We start from the raw sequence: 20948 nt of genomic DNA on the forward strand, positions 1-20948 counted from the left end.
TAATCCATCCTTATTGACGCACATTCTCACAATGCAGCTTTGAAACAAAGGAACGAGACATTACAGATGTCTATAAAAATGTTATGGCCGATAATCAGACATTATTTATACAGTAAAAATATACAATTAATAAATAGTTAAATTTATTTAACTAGTTAAATTTATTATAAAAAAGGCCTTTTTAAAAGTTATAAATACAAAACATAAATGTTTTTTTCTTATTTATGTGTCCAACAATGATATTCACAATAACCATAGTTAAAAAAATCATATGTTTATAATATAAATCATATATTTTTCAATCACTGTATTCGTACAGGTGAAATTTAGAAGGGCACAATAGAATGACATTATCAAACAATACGTGAACTGAGTATCCCTTGAGCTTTGTGTTTTTAAGAATTTTTCGTGACAATTTGCTTTTATTTTAAGGAAATGTAAAAAACAGGTTAAACATTTGGTTCATGATTTTTTTCTCTCAGTATAATAAATATGTATTTTATTATTATTATTATTATAGTTTTTCTGTATTATTAAGGATATTAGCAACAAAAATATTGATTGTACCTGTTCGTTCCATAATTTATAAATAATAATCACAATACATATTTTAAAATAAAATATATAACAAACATTAAATGCAACATGGAGTACCACTGATGCATCTTTCTCTGTCCTCCAAAAGTCGTTTGCTCTTCTTGTATTTTTTCAATCATGTTTTATTAACGTGAAAGAATATTTATTACTAAGTGTGTATATATATATATATGCACACACGAACCGGCATATATAAATAAAAGACGTTCTGCGAATTTGGCGTTATTTTGCGGCAGGTCTTTGCACGGTTAACAATAAACCAGTGAGTAGCAAATTCACTTAACCGGATTAAAAGTCACGCAGTGAAATTTTACTGGCAGGTCCTTGGCCTTGTAATTTTAAACATGTCACAATGTAGTTTTCTAACTATGAGGTCGTTACCGTAAGAACGAGGCACTTAGCGGGTTTTGATCGAGCTAACTGTCATCATTTGCGATCATAGCGTCGCGTCGATTGGTTTACTCATTTAATTGTTAGTTATATAATATAATATAGTGAATGAAATAGTAAGTGAAATTTAATAGTTTATTATATTTTCGTCGATTTTGTAGAAATTGTATAATTTTAATTACTGATATTTAATCATTTTTACCCATAAAATCGAACAAAGTATAAACTTTGTAACAGGTAGAATTAATCAAAATTTATAATAACAATACAATGTTTTTTAATTAGTAATATCGATAGGAACTAATTAATTATTAGCGCTGAATTATTGTTAGTTTATTTTTTTAACTTATACATTAAAATATGTATTGTTATTTTTAACTATAATTTTAATCATAATGTTCTAGTTATAAAACAAACAATTCAGGATTATTGTTAACAATTTTAGTTATACATAAGCGAATAATAGTATATTACAAAATAATACAATAAATTATGTGAATACTTATATTTTCATTGTTAGATCAAGCTTCAAATAACATCTTTCTTAAAGCTTTTGCTGTCTCAGTGTATCTGTCAGTTGCCAACAACGCATTAAAAGTTTTTATTATTTTTTTATCGCTTAGCAGTTAAACGACATATACAATGATATTACTTAATGCGAACCTTTGCTATCACACTTTTGTATTATAACAACCCTATTTTATATATTTAAAGATAACCATCTAATACTTATTATACATTCTTGTGTTACATATGAAACATCAGGAGAAAAGGAGGTAAGTCAATTAGTGATAGATATAATCGTTTCATTGAATAAAATGTTGTATATTTTGAAACTAATGTGATAATATAACGCTACTAAAAAATGTAATTAACGAAATATGACTTACCTCTGTTTTTCCATGATGTTTTAAATTATCAATATAATGTAAGTTTATAATTTTTTAATCTCATTTTAAATGTATTTTTTTAGTTATTTTTATATTATTATGAACAAATCGTTTTTAATTAAAAATTCTTATTGTTGTAATTGTTAACAAAAATATTTAATTTATGAACGTACAGGATATTTTAATTTTTCCGTTTGCATTCCACATAAGCTGATTGATTATATCGATCCTGTTGCTAAAAATGTAATAAAAAACTAGGGCGAGCACTTTCGCGCCCGTTAATCAAAAGCTATCGCAAAGACACCATTAACAGTTTAACAGATGACCAAATTATTCGCCAAAATACAGACTGTGGCCGGTTTAACGGTAAAAGGAAATGTCGCAGAGGAGCTGCCGAGATGAAATCTCTCGCGAACCGGTTACCGAATTAATTTCGATGGGTCAACGAACGTGAACCCACAATGAACTTGATTTTTTCGAAGGTCTTCAACCTATCTGCACATTTCACATATTTTATCTTTTTTTTTACCCCAAAGGACACCGACCCAGGTCCTTTAATTACTATTCAAGAGTCTTATGTAAGTTGGTAAATTTTTGCATTCATCGGGCGTTTTGTAGGAGTATCCATTAAATAGATGATAATAATGCTATAAGTCATATAATCAACTAAAATTTAATAATACCGAAGAGAATATCTTTTTTATTTTAATGATTTAATACATTTTTTTTTTATAGATATTACCTTCTTTAACTTCTTTGATATTTTTTAAATCCCATTAGCATCAAATATTTTGTATTTTATCGACGATTACTGTCGTACTATCAAACGATTGAGAAAAAAAAACGGGTTTAAAATCCAGAAGCTCTTGGAAGCCGACTTCTTTTCTTCGCTCAATTCGTGTGGAATTCATACAAATTGTCTCCAAGCTTTCCCGATCTGCTTAAACGGTTGAATCGGAATGATTTAGTGTCTCGGCTATCTGATGGATAGTTTGAGTAGGATTTGCTTCCGTTTCTGCATCTAGGACATTATCGCCTATCTTTTCTGGTCTCCCACATCTAAGACTAGACTTGAAATCATAACTTTCCGATCGAATTTATTTAAACTGTTTTTGCCATTTACGGATATTACACTTAGTTGTTAGATGCAGAACTTTTGAAAAAATCATACAACGTATAAATTGTTCATTGGTAAAAATTTTTGTCATTGTAAATTTTACGCCCCATTTTTTTTTAATATCGTAATTTGGAGTCCAGATATGCATCAATATAGATTTAAGAAAAAAACGGTCAAAGCACGACTGACAAAAATAACATTAATTTCGGGATTATCTAATAAAATGTCCATAAATTAATTGTTTTTTCTTGACACTACAATATCTCAATGAGAAATTTAATTCAGTTAAAAAAATATTTTATCAATAATATGTATTTAACAACTAGACTTTTATTGAATTTTATGAAAAATATCCTGATTAAATTCAGCTCAATCGATTATGACGCATATGAATCCAATATTATTTATCTTAAAGATTGTTTTAATATATAAAATAAAACAATAAAAAAATAACGCAAATCATTTATTCAGATTTTATTTGTTTGTAGAATAAAAATGAAAGTACTTTATTATACAAGAAAAATAAGTTTGAACTGCACTATTGTATTTTCTGAAAACAAACGGTACTATATATATATATATTTATAAATAATTATATACATATACATATATTCGCTATCAATATGAAATACAATTATTTTTACGTATTTTTAGCCATTTATAAACAAAAACAAATATTTGGATGTTATGTATATATAATTATAAATAAAGTGATAATCACTGGTAACGTAATTAAGTATAGATTGTCCAATTCAATAATGTTAACTATACAGAATAGGCAAATATTATGTTTTTTTAAACATTGAAATAAAGTATTATCATGATTTTATTAAATTATGTACTTCTTATATATACATTTCGCACTTTTCACAGATCCAAAAAAATACTACGTGTGATTAAATTAATTTTAATCAAAATCGCAGATCGCTATATTATTATGTATCAAATTTAATATATTTTAATTAGTATATCACACATATTTTTACACTATATGATGCTTATCAATCTTTAAACATCATAAAATTGATGCAACATTAAGGTACATTATTTTAAAACTATCATAGATAAAGATCGCATATAAAAGACGGTTAATTTAACTAGCGCCCACACTTTGTTATACGCTTCAAACTAACATAAAAATCAACATATATTTATTATAATTTGGTACAAAAATCATTAAATAAAAATCATTAAATTAATTACAGATTTCATCATGGGTCTCAGAGCCCTTATCTCAATCACGATATTACTTTTCGCCATAGCTCCATCGATTTTAGGTACGTATTTTTTATATTTTATTTTTATATGTAATATTATGCTTATAAATTATTACGCTTTCAGCTACAAAGCCACCCAGAGTTGTGTGCTACTTTAGCAACTGGGCAATTTATAGGCCTGGTATCGGTAGATATGGAATCGAAGATATTCCCGGTGATTTGTGCACGCATGTCATCTATTCGTTTATAGGCGTCAATGATAAAAATTGGGATGTTCTCATCATCGATCCTAAGGTTTTTAAATTTTACCGATGTATTATTAGAATTCGATATTTGTGTATTTATTGTGTGGTAATTTAAGGTTGATATTGAAATGAACGGATACAAAAACTTCACATCGCTTCGCAGCAAATATCCACATCTAAAATTAGAAATTGCCGTGGGTGGATGGGCTGAAGGTGGAGAGAAATATTCTGCTATGGTTTCTCAAAAGTCTAGGAGGACGTCGTTTATTAGCAGCGTAGTAGGTGAGAGCTTAAATGATATTTCAACTTAATTAAAAGTTTAAAACCCTACGGTATTAACGAGTAGTTTATCTCAAATTGACATTTGAAACATAAACAAAGCTTTCATTATGAATCTCAAATCTCACAATTACAATCTATTATTAAAATGATTTAAATTTATGAAGAGGTTTATAAATATATGTTTTCAAGTAACTTAACTCCTACTATTTAGTAACGAAAGCAACGTTTTGTGTTTATAGATGTATTTATAATTTATGTGGTACTGCGATCAGTTTCTTGTGGTTTATTTATAATGATCATCGTCACATTACACATATTCTATTTTTCATACGTAGTACACATATATTTTTTAATATAAATCATACAATTACGTCAATTAAATAAATACATTTTAAATATTAAATGCTGCAAAAGGTTTAACAATTTTTATTAAATTTATTAGCATTTTAGAAAATATATTCTGAAAATAATACATTTTTATTTAACACTTAATATGTGAGCACTGTCGCATTGCGTTTTGCTAAAATACTTCTAGAGCTTTTAAATTATGACAGATTTAAATTTTTTAGTATTTTTATTTACTATTTACTATTGAATCCGTAATATAAAGATCTGCTTTAAAATTCACAACAATACTTTTATTTTTATCGTATTTTTTACACACGTCTTGAAGAAAAAAGTTTTACAAGGACATAAATATAGTTTTTAATATAACTTTTAAAAACACATACCTCTGTGGAGGGGAACGACACAGGACTGAATTTTTTGAATGCAGTAAATACGTATTTATAAAAAAATATGGAATGCTTGGTAATTATTTATAAAAATTAAAATGATTTTTAAATTTATTAGGAAAATATCAGCTGTTAAAATAATTATTTAAATGTGTATTATTTAAATATTGATTTACTAATAATTATTTTAAGTTTTTAGTTTTAGCGCTTTGTATGTTATAATTAAATATTTCACAAAAAATATGCTTTTACCGCACCATATTTATGAAACATTATTCTACGTTTTTATTTAGAAAATAAAAGTATTATCTTGAAAATATTGCTTGTTATCATATAGTTGTAGGCAAAGACAGTACTTTACATTTTAGTAAAAAATGTGAGAAAAACTGATGCTAAATAAATTTTACATAAGCAATTAAAGGCAACTGTTTCTATTAGTAGTTTTTAATATTAAAAACTGTATGGTGAAAAAGATTGCCATAACCTTCAATTCAGGAGGTTAAAATATTGTCCGTTATTACGTCTGTAGGCTCCAAGTCTTATCGGTGCGGGTTAAACGTAAAGCTGGACCATACTAAGAGAGAAGCGGTGCCTTCGGCAATCTTCGCTGAAGTTGAGTCGGCCTCCTCTTGGTCGTAATCCAAGTTAGTGGGCTCTTGAAAATCTGATACTATAAGCTTCGACGTAGATGTGCATTTGTAAATGCCAGTAGAAGTGTCCTTAGACGATGTATTTAAGGGGAAGTGAGTACGTTCCCGTATTTATACCTATGGCGCCCTTAATGGGATATTTTAAACCTTTTTGTTTCAAAGCATGTACCTTGTGACTTAAGCCGGCAAAAAAATTTACACGGTGGTGTCCTATTTTAGCGAAGAAAATTATTTTTTCTAAGATGGCTAAAATGCTTAATCTCTTGCCGAATTGCCCTTTTTATAAAATAATTGCATGAGTTAATCACTCCAATTATTTGATGAACCCTACAAATTATTTAATGGTGATATGTTTTCCCTTTTACTTAATGGTGAATAAGAGCGTGCAATTGCACGCTCTCATCTCTTACTCACTCTCGACACTTAACACGCGAGCGACCGAAAAGGAAAATATCTCAGCGACCGGACCTGACTATTAACATTTTAGCTAGATATGATTTATATCGTGCAAATACGAACGTTAGGTATAAGTTACAACTAAATCTATTCCATTAGTTTTAGTCATCCCTGAAATTGCTGTTTTAAAAATATATATGACATGTACATGTATACTTTTAAAGGTTTTATGAAGCAATACGAATTCGACGGATTTGATCTCGACTGGGAGTATCCCGGCGCTGCTGATAGAGGAGGTTCATTCTCAGACAAGAACCACTTCTTCCATTTTGTCGAAGAGTTGAGAAGAGCTTTCATTAGGGTAGGCAAAGGATGGGAAATAACAATAGCCGTTCCGCTCGCCAAGTTCCGGCTCAACGAAGGTTACCACGTGCCCGAGCTTTGCGAGTAAGTACACTTTTACAACACACATATGAATTCGACTTCCATTACAAAATTCCATTTTAAGGTTGCTGGACGCCGTACATGTTATGTCATACGATTTGAGAGGAAATTGGGCCGGATTTGCCGACGTACACAGCCCTCTGTACAAGCGTCCACATGATCAATTTGCTTATGAAACACTGAACGTTGTAAGTATCGATTAATTTATTATGTCAAATGAGGGTAGATTAAATTATATCAGATACTAATATTATTATAAAATAACATAATCCTAAATAACCAATACAAAGTTTATAAAACATTTAAAATATAATACATGTAAACAGAGCCTTTGATAAAAAATGTTAAGCTTGGGGCAACTATTATATTATTTTGGAGGCCATTGAATATTAAAAAGAAAACAACGTGGGCAAGACAATAAAATCAATGGTATTATATTAAATATTTGTTCGGTTATAACATTTAGTTATTCATTCAGAGGCTCTTCGCGCTTTTCCATTAGCAAAATCGGTTGTTATGTATTTCAGAATTATATAAAATATGTCGTGTCAATTTATTAAGTCGCTTCTGACTCATTGTCGATCATAGAAAGCTTAAATTTTTTCAGAATACTAAATGATCTTTTAGCTTATGCTATGTAATATGCTGAAGATTACCATTTCGATAATTTCTTTCAATAATTCTGCCATTTTTTTCATATTTCCTTAGCAATAATTTTGCGTTAAAGAAATTATTGAAATCGACGCGTAAGTCTATTTTTAATTAATTTAATAATTTTGTCAAAATCTTTTAAATGAAAATATTCTTCAGCAGATTTTTGGTCTTTGACGATTTATTTTAAGTTTTGTAGTGAATTTAAATTCAGTTGAGTTTTTGTAACACTCATTAAAAACTGACTTTCATGTTTTATAAAGTTGTTATCTATTTTTAATTGAGTTCTCAATATTATTTTTGTATAGGTGTACATCCAATGTTGCTTTACGGCATTCAAGAATTGTTCGAGTAATAATATTCGTATTTTAGTAGCCAGACACAAGGACAAATTTCAATTTTGATAATAAAATTTAATAGCAGGATTCTTTGTTTGTGCATCAACAGAAAGGCTTCTTCAATCGATTTGATTCAAAATAGGTCGGAAAATTGTTATTAAAAATTACAAAGGCACAAGTTGCTTATGACAACACTGGAAACATTGAAAAGCTATCTTTTATTTCTTGTCATTTTATGAATGCTATAGAGTGGTAATACTTTTAAACGTTTCTCCATATATGACTATATACTTAATGTCTTGTAATATCATTTTAAAGTATAAATGCAAATTTTTGCAAGAGCCTAATAGAAAGTTTGTGACATACAAACTGTGGCATACAAACGGTTAAATCAGTCGAGTTTACATTTTTTTGGATATGATTCCTACGATGAATTAAAACCGATTAATCTACGAAATATATTATTAAAATAGATACGCATTCATTTAAATATTAAGTTATGATTTTTAAGTCGAACATTTGTTTCTGGCATTAAATTAGCATAGAACTAAAGACGAGGGTTAACCTTTTAAACTTGAGCCGATATCAAGATATTGATAAGTTGTTACTTAAACAAACAAATTTTCAGAACGACGGCTTACAACTGTGGGTAGATAAAGGGTGCTCACCTGACAAATTGGTAGTTGGAGTGCCTTTCTACGGACGATCGTTTACGTTGTCTCAGGGAAACAACAATTACAATCTCGGTACGTACATTAACAAAGAAGCTGGCGGTGGAGATCCGGCGCCTTACACGAACGCGACAGGATTCTGGTCTTACTACGAAGTGAGGATAATAATTGCTCAATCTACATTTTGATTAAATTTTAATGAGATTGATATCGTGTTTTTGTGTGATAGATATGTATGGAAGTTCAAAAGCCAGACCTCGGATGGACCGTGAAATGGGACGACGTCGGAAAGTGCCCCTTCGCCTACAAAGGTAATAAAAAAGTTTCTTAGTTAATATTATCATGGGTGTAGTAAAGACAGACTTTTAAGCGAAAGAGAAAAGTAAGGAAAACTAAACAAGTCTCTGAGCTTTTTTTTTATAAATTGAGATAAAGTAAAACAATAAATAAAGTAATCAGCAAAGTATTGGTTTCGATTTATAATGATTTTCACTGCGGCTAAAACTAAAAAATAGTGATATAGAAAAAGATCTGTAATAAACTTTATCATACTTTTTGTATTTTTTATGGGAATAACAAATAATATGATACTATTAGTTATTTTTCAATAAATATTAATATTTAAAATTTACAAAAAAATAAAGATATTTTTTTAGCATGTATATTTTTATGTTAAAATTTATATTATTTTGCCAACTTTTAACCAAGAAGATACTGTAATTTTATTTATTTTATTAATCAAAAAATGTTTATTCTACTCCAGCTGCAAATAAAAAAAATCTGGCTTTAAGGCCGAAAGGGTGTGACTTTGCAGCCAAAATAACCGCCGTAAAAGCTGTTATTAGTTTATTTTATTAAGCACATATGATACACCACATACATATGAGAATGTAGCTGCCATTATCAGGTAGTGGAGTAAAAAAAGGTAGTCTTGAAAGTCGGATTGTTTTTGCTGGAGTGTTGAGTTGAATTATTGTCGGCTGTGATCTGATGATGCTAGTGCGAGTGTCTTTCTTCTAGCCTCTCTCTCTCTCTATCTGACTCACATATTTTATATTGCTCATTTGAAACAGAAGAGGATGTTAATGGACCAATTGCATCGCTTTTTGGATACAATAAATATATATATATATATATATTTATATATATATATATATATATATATATATATATATATATATATATATATAGTGCCTTTTGCTTAGGGTAGAACGCATTGTAAATCGCGCATCCTTTTCACACAAAGGGTAGTTTTTCCGGTACTTATAGGTGATAATGAGTGATTAATGTTTTGGAAAAATTCCTAAAATTCTCCCCCAATAATACGTTGCCCATTACTGCATAAAATATGTTCTTTATAATCAGTAAATTTATTTTTAGTATACATATATTATTACTGTTATTTACAGGAACACAATGGGTTGGTTATGAGCATCCAATGAGCATTCAAATCAAAATGGATTGGCTAAAAACCAAAGGTTATCTTGGCGGTATGACGTGGGCTATTGATATGGACGACTTTAGAGGAGTTTGCGGAGAAACAAATCCCCTTATTAAAGTCATGTACAACAGCCTTAAAGACTATGTAGTCCCAAATCCGAGTGGCAACATCACTCCAAGGGTTCGTACACATTTATTTAAAAAAAATTATCACTATTTCTAATTATGTAATAAATATTATTTGATTGTATTTTAGCCTGAATGGGATCGCCCCCCATCAACTCCTTCAGATTCAGCTGAAGGTGCTCCAATTCCAACTACAACTAGTATTAAACCAGCTTATATTCCACCTGTAACTACACAAAGGCCTGTACTTGTGGATACTCCTAAGCCTATTACAACTACAACTACAACTACCGCAACACCAGAAACATCCACGACTCAAGTATGGCTCAAAAGTATATGTATATAATAAGATTTTATATTAATTAATTGAATAATTAAATTTTATAGGTCTCAAGCTCTGAAAACGAAGTTAAATGTACAGCAAATAGTGATTTTATGCCTCATAAATCCTGCATTCATGTAAAAATATTTTAATTTATTTTTATTGTAGTTTTTACAAATTAATTGCTTTTTATCTAAATATTTTTTCAGTATTGGAGATGTGTCCATGGTGATCCAGTCTTATTCTCTTGCAGACCAGGAACTATTTTCAATATAAAGATACAAATCTGCGATTGGCCGGAAAACGCCGATAGGCCACAGTGCAGAAATCAATAAATTATTATTTCTATATTATCACTTTCAGTATTATTGTTAGATGCTTCTTAATGTATGGGCGTATTTAATGTATTTATTTCATGTGTGTAAAATGTGACGTGCCATATTATGCTAAACGTAGAGCAATAAAACTATTTACTTTCTCTAACATTTGTATTATATAAACCTGATTTTTTTTATCACAAGTAATAAAATGATGTTTATATTTATTTTTTGTGTAAAAAATCGATAAGATAAAGTATTAACGATATCCATTTTGCGTCAATCTTGTTGTCAGATGAATTCTGTTGTGCGTTTCATATTTAGACGTAAACAAATGCGGAAAATTATTTTCAATATTTCTCCAAAGGAAAATATATACGAAAAGGACGCAGGTTTCTAAAGTTTATTGCGAATTGGTTGGATTTTGTGAGCTCAAATTGAAATGGTATATGGAAACCCAAAGTAAACCTGTATCTTATTTGGATCAAAGCAGGATATTGTCTTGGCTATATGTATTTATGTTATATATGTTTTTTTATAATTAATATATAAAAGTAACGTTTTTTTTAAAAAGCAATTAAAATTAAAATATTATTATTTTTTATCTATATATTTTATTTTAGAAAAATATTGTTTAACAAGCACTACCTATCTTTAATTGATAATCGTTAATTTTTGATCTTGATTTTTTTTTAATAAATACTACCGATTATTTTTTAATTTGATAAGATTCAATGTAATACCAAATTATATAGATTTTCTCAACAATAAAACAATTAAATTTCCATATTATGTGTACAAATACTAATAGGATTATAAATTTATTTCAATCTTAGATACTATAATATATTAAATATATTAATACATATTTCAGAATAAAAAACATTATTTAATTTAAAATCTAAATATAGTACTATAAATAAAGTATATAAAAAAATGAATTTTAAGATCTTGTATTTATTAAATACGGATATTTATGTAACATATATATGATACAGTTGGGGGATTTTCATCTTGTATATATTTGTATCCTTCACTTATGTGGTGTAGAAAAGTATTGGATTCGTCATAAAGTGGTCATCTTTTTATGTATATCAATCTGGTAAAATATACCGTTAGAGTTATATAACTCTGTGTATATGGTTTAAAATTGTATCCGAAATTTCGGAAAAACTACTAGAACGAATCGAATGAAATTATAGATTTGCATGTCAAAGGCAGTGTGATAGATATTCGGATTAAATTAAATAAAATATTTAAAATAAATAGTTCTGAACTCAATAACATGTTTGTCCAAGTGGTATACAATTTTGTTCTATTTACTTTATTTTAATATGCGTAGAGCATATGCTTAATGAACAATAATAAGCATATGTTAAAAATAAAATTATTTAGTCTTTATATTTCGCTAAAAATGTAATTATTAAATGTTTTACGAATAACGGTGTTATTCAATAATAACTACTGTGCACTTCTGGGTCATTGGGAAGAGTTGATGTGTCAATGTCAACGTAATATTCCGTTATATCTGGTATGTAAATCATTAATAAATAATTAAACTAGTACACTTCTTGTATATGATAATAAAATAGAGCGATGTAGTTTCTAATGCAAAAAATATGATTCATGTTATATAGTTATTATTTATGTGTTTTTTTTAACTATTAAATGGCTTTAATTAAATGTATAAAAACTTAGATATTGTAGTAAGCAAAGTGGCATTCTAACATATTTCGATATATTTTAACAACTTAATTTTTTATACTAAAATATACCAAGAACACAAAATAATACTTATAATAAAACTACATTCAGAGTGCGACAGAATTAAAAAAATAAAATAATGATATTTATATAGTTATCTTCGTACATATTAATTAACAAATTTATCTATTAATAATGGTGTGTGTTATGATATTACTTTGCGTAAAATATTTTTTAATAATATTTTTATCACAGATTAAGTTAAGTTATATTAATTTTTAATATATGTTTTTTTCTCAGTTAGGGTAAATTAAGTTAGGTTAGGTGGTTAAGTATTAATATTGCATACCATTTCACTTATAGGAATCTAAGCTTAAGATTTTCTTGTGAACATTTTTTTAATTACATCATGATGTACTTCATCATACGATTTTAAAAATTAAAATCCATAGTTGCTACAGATAAAACAAATCAGATTTTCTACGAGATAATCGATACACGCGAAAATATATAAACGAAAAAATAAACTGATATCGCCACTTCACTCAGTCCATACTGCTGGAGTCGAAAAAGAGGTAAATTGACAATAATAAATATTATATTATCTTTAATCTATAAAACTGATCTTGAACATTGCATTAAAGATTTCGAAACATGGGTCTCAAAACCCTGTTGTCGTTGTTCGTGATCTGCCTGGCAGTGGCTCCCCCTGCCTTGGGTAAATATCGATTATTATTATTATTTTAATAGAATAAATATATAATTTTAAACTTTTATAGCAATTAAGGAATCTAGAATCGTATGCTACTTCAGCAACTGGGCGATCTATCGCCCGGGCGTTGGCAAATACACGATTGATGATGTTCCCGGAGACCTTTGCACTCATCTCATCTATTCTTTCATCGGCCTCGACGACAAAACTTGGGGAGTCCTAGTTATCGATCCCGAAAACGACGTTGTCAACAATGGATTCAGAAACTTCACCAATCTTCGCCACAAGTTCCCTAAATTGCAATTGGAAGTAGCCGTCGGAGGATGGGCCGAGGGAGGAGAGAAATATTCGGCTATGGTTTCCCAAAAAGCGAGAAGGACCTCTTTCATCAACAGCGTCATTGGTGTGTATTATTTAAATTTTTCTATGATATATGATTGAATAAAATATGATATTGATAGTGTTATGGTTGTAGATTTCATGCATAAGTACGAATTCGACGGATTCGATCTCGATTGGGAGTACCCCGGAGCAGCCGATCGTGGTGGCAGTTTCGCAGACAAGAATAATTTCTTCTATTTCGTTGAAGAATTGAGGAGGGCTTTTGATAGGCAAGAAAAAGGATGGGAAATTACGATTGCTGTTCCGCTAGCCAAGTTCCGTCTCGATGAGGGTTATCACGTACCTGAGCTTTGCATGTGAGTATATACTTATTTTCATTTTTATCATAATACTGAATTCTACGAAATACTCTACTTTAATATTTTTAATAATAAAACTATATTTTCATATAAATTCTAACTGAAATTCAGTTAAATACGTAAACATATCGAAATTTCTTGTATATTTGTTTTAAAACAGAAATTAAAAATTAGTGTTGATGATTATTTTATCGACCTTTCATTTTAAATGATTTATATACTATTTATAATATTTATGCTACTGTTATTTACGTAAAATTACATCCAAATTACAGATGTATTATCTCTAACGATATCTGGTTTTTATATCTTTGACTTCATTTAATTAAATTTTATGCAATATTAAATATTTTCAATTATTTATGCTTATGATATTTTACAAAACATTAAGCATATTTAATTCAACTGAGTTTTAAATTAAATTATTGAGTTTTTTAAAAGGAAAAGTCATTTGTGCTCTAAAATTATACATTTGTGCATTAAAATTGATATATTGCCCACAACTGTAGCTAGTTTTTAATAGCTTATGCTAATATAATTTTATAGTCGTTTATTATTTTTTCAATTTAAGTGTGACACATTGTATCGGTTTTTGGAATTGAACTTGATTACAATTTATTGCTATCGTTTTAATAAATTAATTAATATGTACTGGTTTTAGATCTTTGAATATGTATAATGCAGTATCAATATTTTCACATTATAAAATCGGTGTAAACATAAATTTATACATGCTAGAAGAAAACTCACTACATATTTGAAATAAAGTGAAATCATAGTGAAATATGCATATAGCTTAGCGTCAAAGTAATAAGTACTATTAACTTAATAAATTAATCGTTTATATCAAAATGATAAAAATAATTAATTTTATAATTAAAAAAAAATCAAATTTTATTTAATTAAAAGCATACTTTTTTTAAGTACAATCTCAAGTCTTATAGCGAAATACTATTAATAAAATATTTTTCAATTCTAAAATATTATTCAATAATTATAATAATACAGAATGTAATATATACTGGTTTTAAATATCATATATACTGTTTTAAAAAGTTGATTACTTACTCGGTTATAATAATTTCACAAAATAAAATCGGCGTAAATATAAATTTATATAAGCTAGAAGAAAAATCATAGTACATTTGAAATAAAGCTGAATAAATCTTTGTAGTAAAAAAATGAAATCCCAGCGATGTAATGCATATAGCTTAGCGTCAAAAGTAAAAAGTGATATAAACGACTATATCACACTTATATACGATGATAAAAATAATTGATTATAGTCATCACCGCAATTTCAACCTTGGGAAAAAAAATCATATTTTATTTAGTTAAATATGTAGTTTGTTAAAGTAACAATTTAAATCTTATAAGGAAAAACTAATAATAAAATAATTATTATTTCTTAAATATTATTCAATATGTAAATCAATAATCGATGTAATAATATGTACCGATTTTAAAATGCTTAAAAGTTCACAATTTTTGGTTTATATTGCGGTTTTAATAATTTGATACAATAAAATCAGTGAAAACATAAATTGATATATGGTAGAAGTATACAAATAATACATTTAAAATAAAACTGATTTAATTTTTGTAGAAAAAAAGTGAAGTGATGCATATAGTTTAGCGTCAAAAGTAAAAAGTTAAACGACAAAAATATTTGATTATATAAATCACCACAATTATAATCTACAATATTAGAAAAAAAACACTAAACTTAATTAAGTATATAATTTGTCCCGTAGGAAAAAACTAATCATGAAATAATTAATATTTTTAAAATATTATTCAATAATTAAATTAATAATCAATGTACAAATAAAAAAATAATTTAGCTATGATAAGGCCTTGCACATAAAAATTCTATGGAAAAAAATAGTACTGTGGTCTCCATTTTTTTTTACTAAATTTTTTTACAAAACATATTTATTTATAAATTATTTTAATATAAATAAGATTTTTCATTGAAAAAATATGATAAATATAAATGTATATTTCATATATTCATCATAAGAAAGTTTCCATCATTAAATATTTTTAGATCTGTTCTGTTAATTAATCATCTCATTAATTGCATTTTTCTATTCAACAGTTTATTGGATGCCATCCATGTTATGTCATACGATCTGAGAGGAAACTGGGCTGGATTCGCTGATGTCCACAGTCCATTGTACAAACGCCCACACGACCAATGGGGATATGAAGCTCTCAACGTCGTACGTGCTCATTTAACCCATTCAATACAATTTCATGCTGCATTTTATCATGAGTACGTTATTTTTATTTTCTCAGAATGACGGACTAAGTCTATGGGTGAACAAAGGATGCTCTCCCGACAAATTGGTAGTAGGCATACCTTTCTATGGCAGATCATTCACTTTGTCGCAAGGCAACACCAATTACGAGTTAGGAACTTACATCAATAAAGAGGCAGGCGGCGGAGCTCCTGCTCCATTCACAAACGAAACTGGCTTCTGGTCTTATTATGAGGTAATGCCATATCGAATAGAAAGGCGTACTTTACGTGCAGTTTCATAAATATATATTTTTGATATAGATCTGTATGTACGAGTCTGACGGATGGACGCACAGGTGGGACGACATCGGAAAATGCCCGTGGATGCACAAAGGTACTACATCAATTATATATTTTTAGTCACATCTCCTTAACATATTTACTGCGTTTTAGTAAAAAATTTCATGATATATTTTAATTAAAAATATTTTTATAGGCACACAATGGGTCGGATATGAACATGCGGAATCTGTCCAAATCAAAATGGATTGGCTTAAGACCAAGGGATATTTGGGTGCTATGACATGGGCGATTGACATGGATGATTTTAGAGGACTTTGCGGCGAGTCAAATCCACTCACAAAAGTCCTGTACAATAATATGAAAAGCTATACTGTGCCAGATCCGAACGTCGTCACAACCCCAAGGGTGCGTCAGTTATAATTGTGTATTTACTTACTTAATAAGTTAAATAATTCAATATTGAATATTATGATTTTATAGCCTGAATGGGATCGTCCACCATCAACCACACCTGATCCAAGTGAAGGCAGTAGCTCATCTGGCCCAATTGATCCAACGAGCCCGAGCACCACAGCTAAGCCAACATCTGTAAGTATATGTTCGCTAAAATTTTTAATTACAGTAATCAAATATAAGTATTGCTAATAACCTAATTTTAGCCACCAAATCCCGGTGAAATCGATTGCTCCACAGGCGGAGATTTCTTCCCCGACATTTCATGCACTCGCGTAAGTATGACTTAAATTATTATTACTAACAGATTTAAACAAATTTTAATAATTTGTTATCATTGGATATAGTATTGGAGATGCATCCAAGGAGTTCCAGTGGCATTTGAATGCACACCTGGAACCGTATGGCACACAACCTTGAAAGTGTGCGATTGGCCAGCGAACTCCGACAGACCAGAATGCAGAGGTTAAATTTAATAAAATGTGATATAAATTTAATGATTAGCTATCATAAATATTTGCAATTATATAATAAAAAAATAGTATTAATTTAATAAAAATTCTTAATTCTTTCATGTATGTTTTTTTGCGATATAAATCAGTATTTTAAGATTAGATTATTGGTATCACATTACTACGCAACTGTAAGCAATTTAATAAATTTTCTATATTGGTATCTTATGGAAGATAATCTGTTTTTAATCCGACGCGTTATATTGAATTATTTCATCAAAGTTTACGAGACCAATAATGTCTCGAGAAAATCTACTAATAACTCGTACCAAGCCGCCGGTTTTCATTGGCATAATAAAATTTTATACGCGCAGTAATTTGGAAAGGCAATGCCGCTTTCATATATGTGTATGTATATATGACACACACAATTTATATATAAATCCACGTCTAATCTCGAGTGGCAATTAATTACAAATATGACAAATCTGCTGCAGTCGTAGCAGATGATTGATTGAGCGCCGATACATTTTAGTAAAACGGCTAAATCATTTAACTATGATTTAAATTTTAAGCATACTTCAAGATATTAATTATTATTATAAAGCAAATATTTATTTATTTCCAATCTGACAGTCATTATTTTATATTACAAAGGACGGAATAGCGTAGTCCGTATCGTCTCAGACTAGTAATTCTGAGGTTGCGGTTTCGAGCCCCGGCAGCGGCACTCGAATTTTTATTTATAATAAAAATGCGCTCTTATTAAAAAAACTGGCCCAGCTGTAGTGACATCTGTTGATTATAAATTGTATTACACATAATAATTTATAATTATTAAAAATGTAGATGTCACCGATTCCCAAACTTTCAATCTGTATGTTAATACTTGTAGGTTTATACATCTATGTGTATATATATATGTTTGTACAAAGATCTTTGTACTTTTTTAATATGCAGTGCCTTATCCTTGATGTGGCTTCCGTGTCAGCTGTCAACAAATGCTTAATTAGTGACAAAGAAAAGTATTTTGCATTCCCCTTTACGGTTTAGTCTCTGCGCTGTCGAAGCAACGGTGCTTGCAATTAAGTATGTAGTATTTTATGTTGTAATTTATATATTAATCTTGTATGTAGTATTTTATGTTGTAATTTATATATTAAATATAAAATATATAAGAAAATAGATGCTTATAAAATTTACAAAATACTCGATAATCGAAAAATTAAACTATTAATTCACAATCAAAAGTTTAAAAATGTATAATTAAATAAATATGTTCAATAAGATTCTTAAGTCAAGGTATCAAAAAACATCTTCTTGAGTAGTTTTGTTGGCTTAGATTACGTGTATGTAGCTGGCCAGAGTTGGAGATTAACTTGTGTTTTAAGTAGCTAAGATTTGAGTTAAACTTCTGGTTATTTCATTTCAAAATATCAAATTATAATATATATTTTTAACCATTAATGAAATTTTAATTTAAAAATTTTCTCGGCGCTACTATATTTTTTACACATTAAAAAAAACAGTCTAAATGGGCACTCCTGCGATTGGTAACCAAAGGTTAGAAGAACAATATTATTATGCGCATTTTATGATAGAATGTATTGTCTAGCGCGCGTCTTTTCCAAAGAAAGAGTAGTTTTTCGGCGGTATTTGTGAGTAATTGCCGTTTCATAATGCACGTGCCATTAGGTGATCTGTGTAATATATACAATTATGGTATGTTTATTAAGAGTGTTGCAGTATGGTATGTTTTATTAAGAGTGTTAAACATGTTTGTATTAAATTTTGCAGTAAAATAAAATAAACCATTGCAGAAATTAATTTTATTTTTAAAACTTAAAGTAATTGAGCAAGTATTGAAACTGGGCTACTTATTGAAATTACAATTACAATCAAAAACCACTATTTGAATATATATTATACGTCAAATAAAGACAATATTTTATTTATTACACAATTGATACATCAGCAATGATAAAAATCTATTAAATATATTTAGAAAACGCAATTAAATACTATGAAAAAGATAATGTTTTTTTTTGGTGCCAGCACATACATACATATATGTTAGTCTTTTGTATATTTTGCACGTAACATTGCGATATAGAGTTGACAATGAGAGAAAAATCTCTCAAGTCAATTCATCTCATATTGAGCGCTGTTCCAATTGATTTTTTATTATCATAAAAAAAAGGTAAATCGTGAATTGAAGTCGCTTAAAGCGAAATGACATATCTCTGGGAAGCAATGGGATTCTGTGAATCACATTCTCGCAATTAAAAGCGCTAGCTAGATGCGTTCTTCAATCACAGGTATACAGTGCATATACAACCAACCGCGTTTCATTGTATAGTTTTGTGAATATAAATTAATCAGGAGCATAATAGTACAACCGACATTGAGGGTTGGTTTGAACTGTTGTAATCCACTTCTGGATTTAGAGAATTTATGTATAAACTTAACGTAGTGCATCTATCTAAATACAAGTATTAATTCAATCGAATTTTATATTCTTTGTTTTTAAAAGTCATTAAAATAAACTTATTAGGTCGAAGAAATATTATAATTAGAAAGTAAATATTAATACTATATTTATAATAATATTATATTATTTTGTAAAAAATCATAGAAATAAATAAATATATGAGTTTATATTAAGACAGATTAATGAAATAAATTTAGGTAATCTTAAAATGATCAAAACTATCGAAGGTCGATCAGCAGCCAATACATTATCTATTATCTTTGCTGATTTGCCACATAAAGAACTTTTTTTGATATTGTGATTTCCTGTTCGATTTTTTTTAGACATTCTAATAAAGCATCTACTACTTTACTAATATTTTTAGTGGTCATAATTTTCTTTTTTTTCATTAAATTCATATAAGATGCATTTCCTATAAATGATTAACTTGATAAAATTTCTGCCATTGTAAATTTTGGGACGCATTTTTTTTTAAATAGGAGTCAAGATGTGCATTAATATAGTTTTAACAAAAAATATACTTAGGTATGAAAGATTAATAAGATTTAACTTATAAAATATTGTAAATAAAAGAACAAATTTACTATGAATTTAAAAGTCAAAGCGACACACGTATGTTAAAAATGCAACTCTGCTTGGTTCACTTTTGTAACCGTCGCGTTTGCGATTCCTTTTGAAAATTATAATTTCGCATCCCACGATCACACGTTGAATTTTAAGTCAAAGGACTGTAAATGTTCAAAGCGACTGAGATAAAAATCCTCGGAATATACGAAAAGAGGACTCGTCTCATCCGGAGCGATTTATATTCATTCTAAAGAAATCTTTTCAAAGATTTCACATGCGAACAATTTCGCCGATAATTCATCATCCGGCAACAATTAATTTAAACACTCGACAAACTTGCAGGCCCTCAGAATGGAGAGGACTGAAACTCACGACATAAATCACGCTATAAAACGCTCTAAATCAAAATAAAGACAGTTTAATGAACTTTCTTGTGAAAGAAAAGGAGAGAGAGAGACGCATTAAATTCCATTTTCGTAGCAAAAACCTCGGA

At 28.6% G+C, this 20948-nt stretch overlaps 2 protein-coding genes across 3 annotated transcripts; both read left to right on the forward strand.

The window, feature by feature from the left end:
* Window positions 1-652: 652 nt before the first annotated feature.
* LOC148231981 (endochitinase-like) lies at window positions 653-10993 on the forward strand. Of its 2 annotated transcripts, none has more exons than XM_088193434.1 (12): window positions 653-859; window positions 4200-4271; window positions 4336-4505; window positions 4573-4738; window positions 6743-6965; window positions 7027-7150; window positions 8580-8777; window positions 8852-8933; window positions 10032-10243; window positions 10319-10507; window positions 10576-10647; window positions 10720-10993. In XM_088193434.1, the coding sequence occupies exons 2-12, from the start codon at window positions 4208-4210 to the stop codon at window positions 10843-10845; spliced, it is 1626 nt and encodes a 541-aa protein (XP_088049560.1). In that variant the 5' UTR covers window positions 653-859; window positions 4200-4207; the 3' UTR covers window positions 10846-10993. The 2 variants fall into 2 exon arrangements, with proteins under 2 accessions (XP_088049560.1, XP_088049561.1); XM_088193435.1 differs by lacking the exon at window positions 653-859 and adding an exon at window positions 1026-1103.
* A 224-nt stretch (window positions 10994-11217) lies between these two features.
* LOC148231982 (endochitinase-like) lies at window positions 11218-17517 on the forward strand. Its single transcript, XM_088193436.1, has 12 exons — window positions 11218-11272; window positions 12984-13106; window positions 13176-13249; window positions 13311-13646; window positions 13719-13941; window positions 16046-16169; window positions 16246-16443; window positions 16511-16583; window positions 16686-16897; window positions 16973-17080; window positions 17152-17220; window positions 17293-17517. Exons 3-12 carry the CDS (start codon window positions 13186-13188, stop codon window positions 17413-17415), a joined length of 1530 nt encoding a protein of 509 aa, XP_088049562.1. The 5' UTR covers window positions 11218-11272; window positions 12984-13106; window positions 13176-13185; the 3' UTR covers window positions 17416-17517.
* The last annotated feature ends 3431 nt before the right edge of the window (window positions 17518-20948 follow it).

The sequence above is a fragment of the Plectrocnemia conspersa genome, unplaced genomic scaffold, assembly GCF_051122295.1.
Source record: "Plectrocnemia conspersa isolate PC_06_02 unplaced genomic scaffold, ASM5112229v1 ptg000009l, whole genome shotgun sequence".
Lineage (NCBI taxonomy): Eukaryota > Metazoa > Arthropoda > Insecta > Trichoptera > Polycentropodidae > Plectrocnemia > Plectrocnemia conspersa.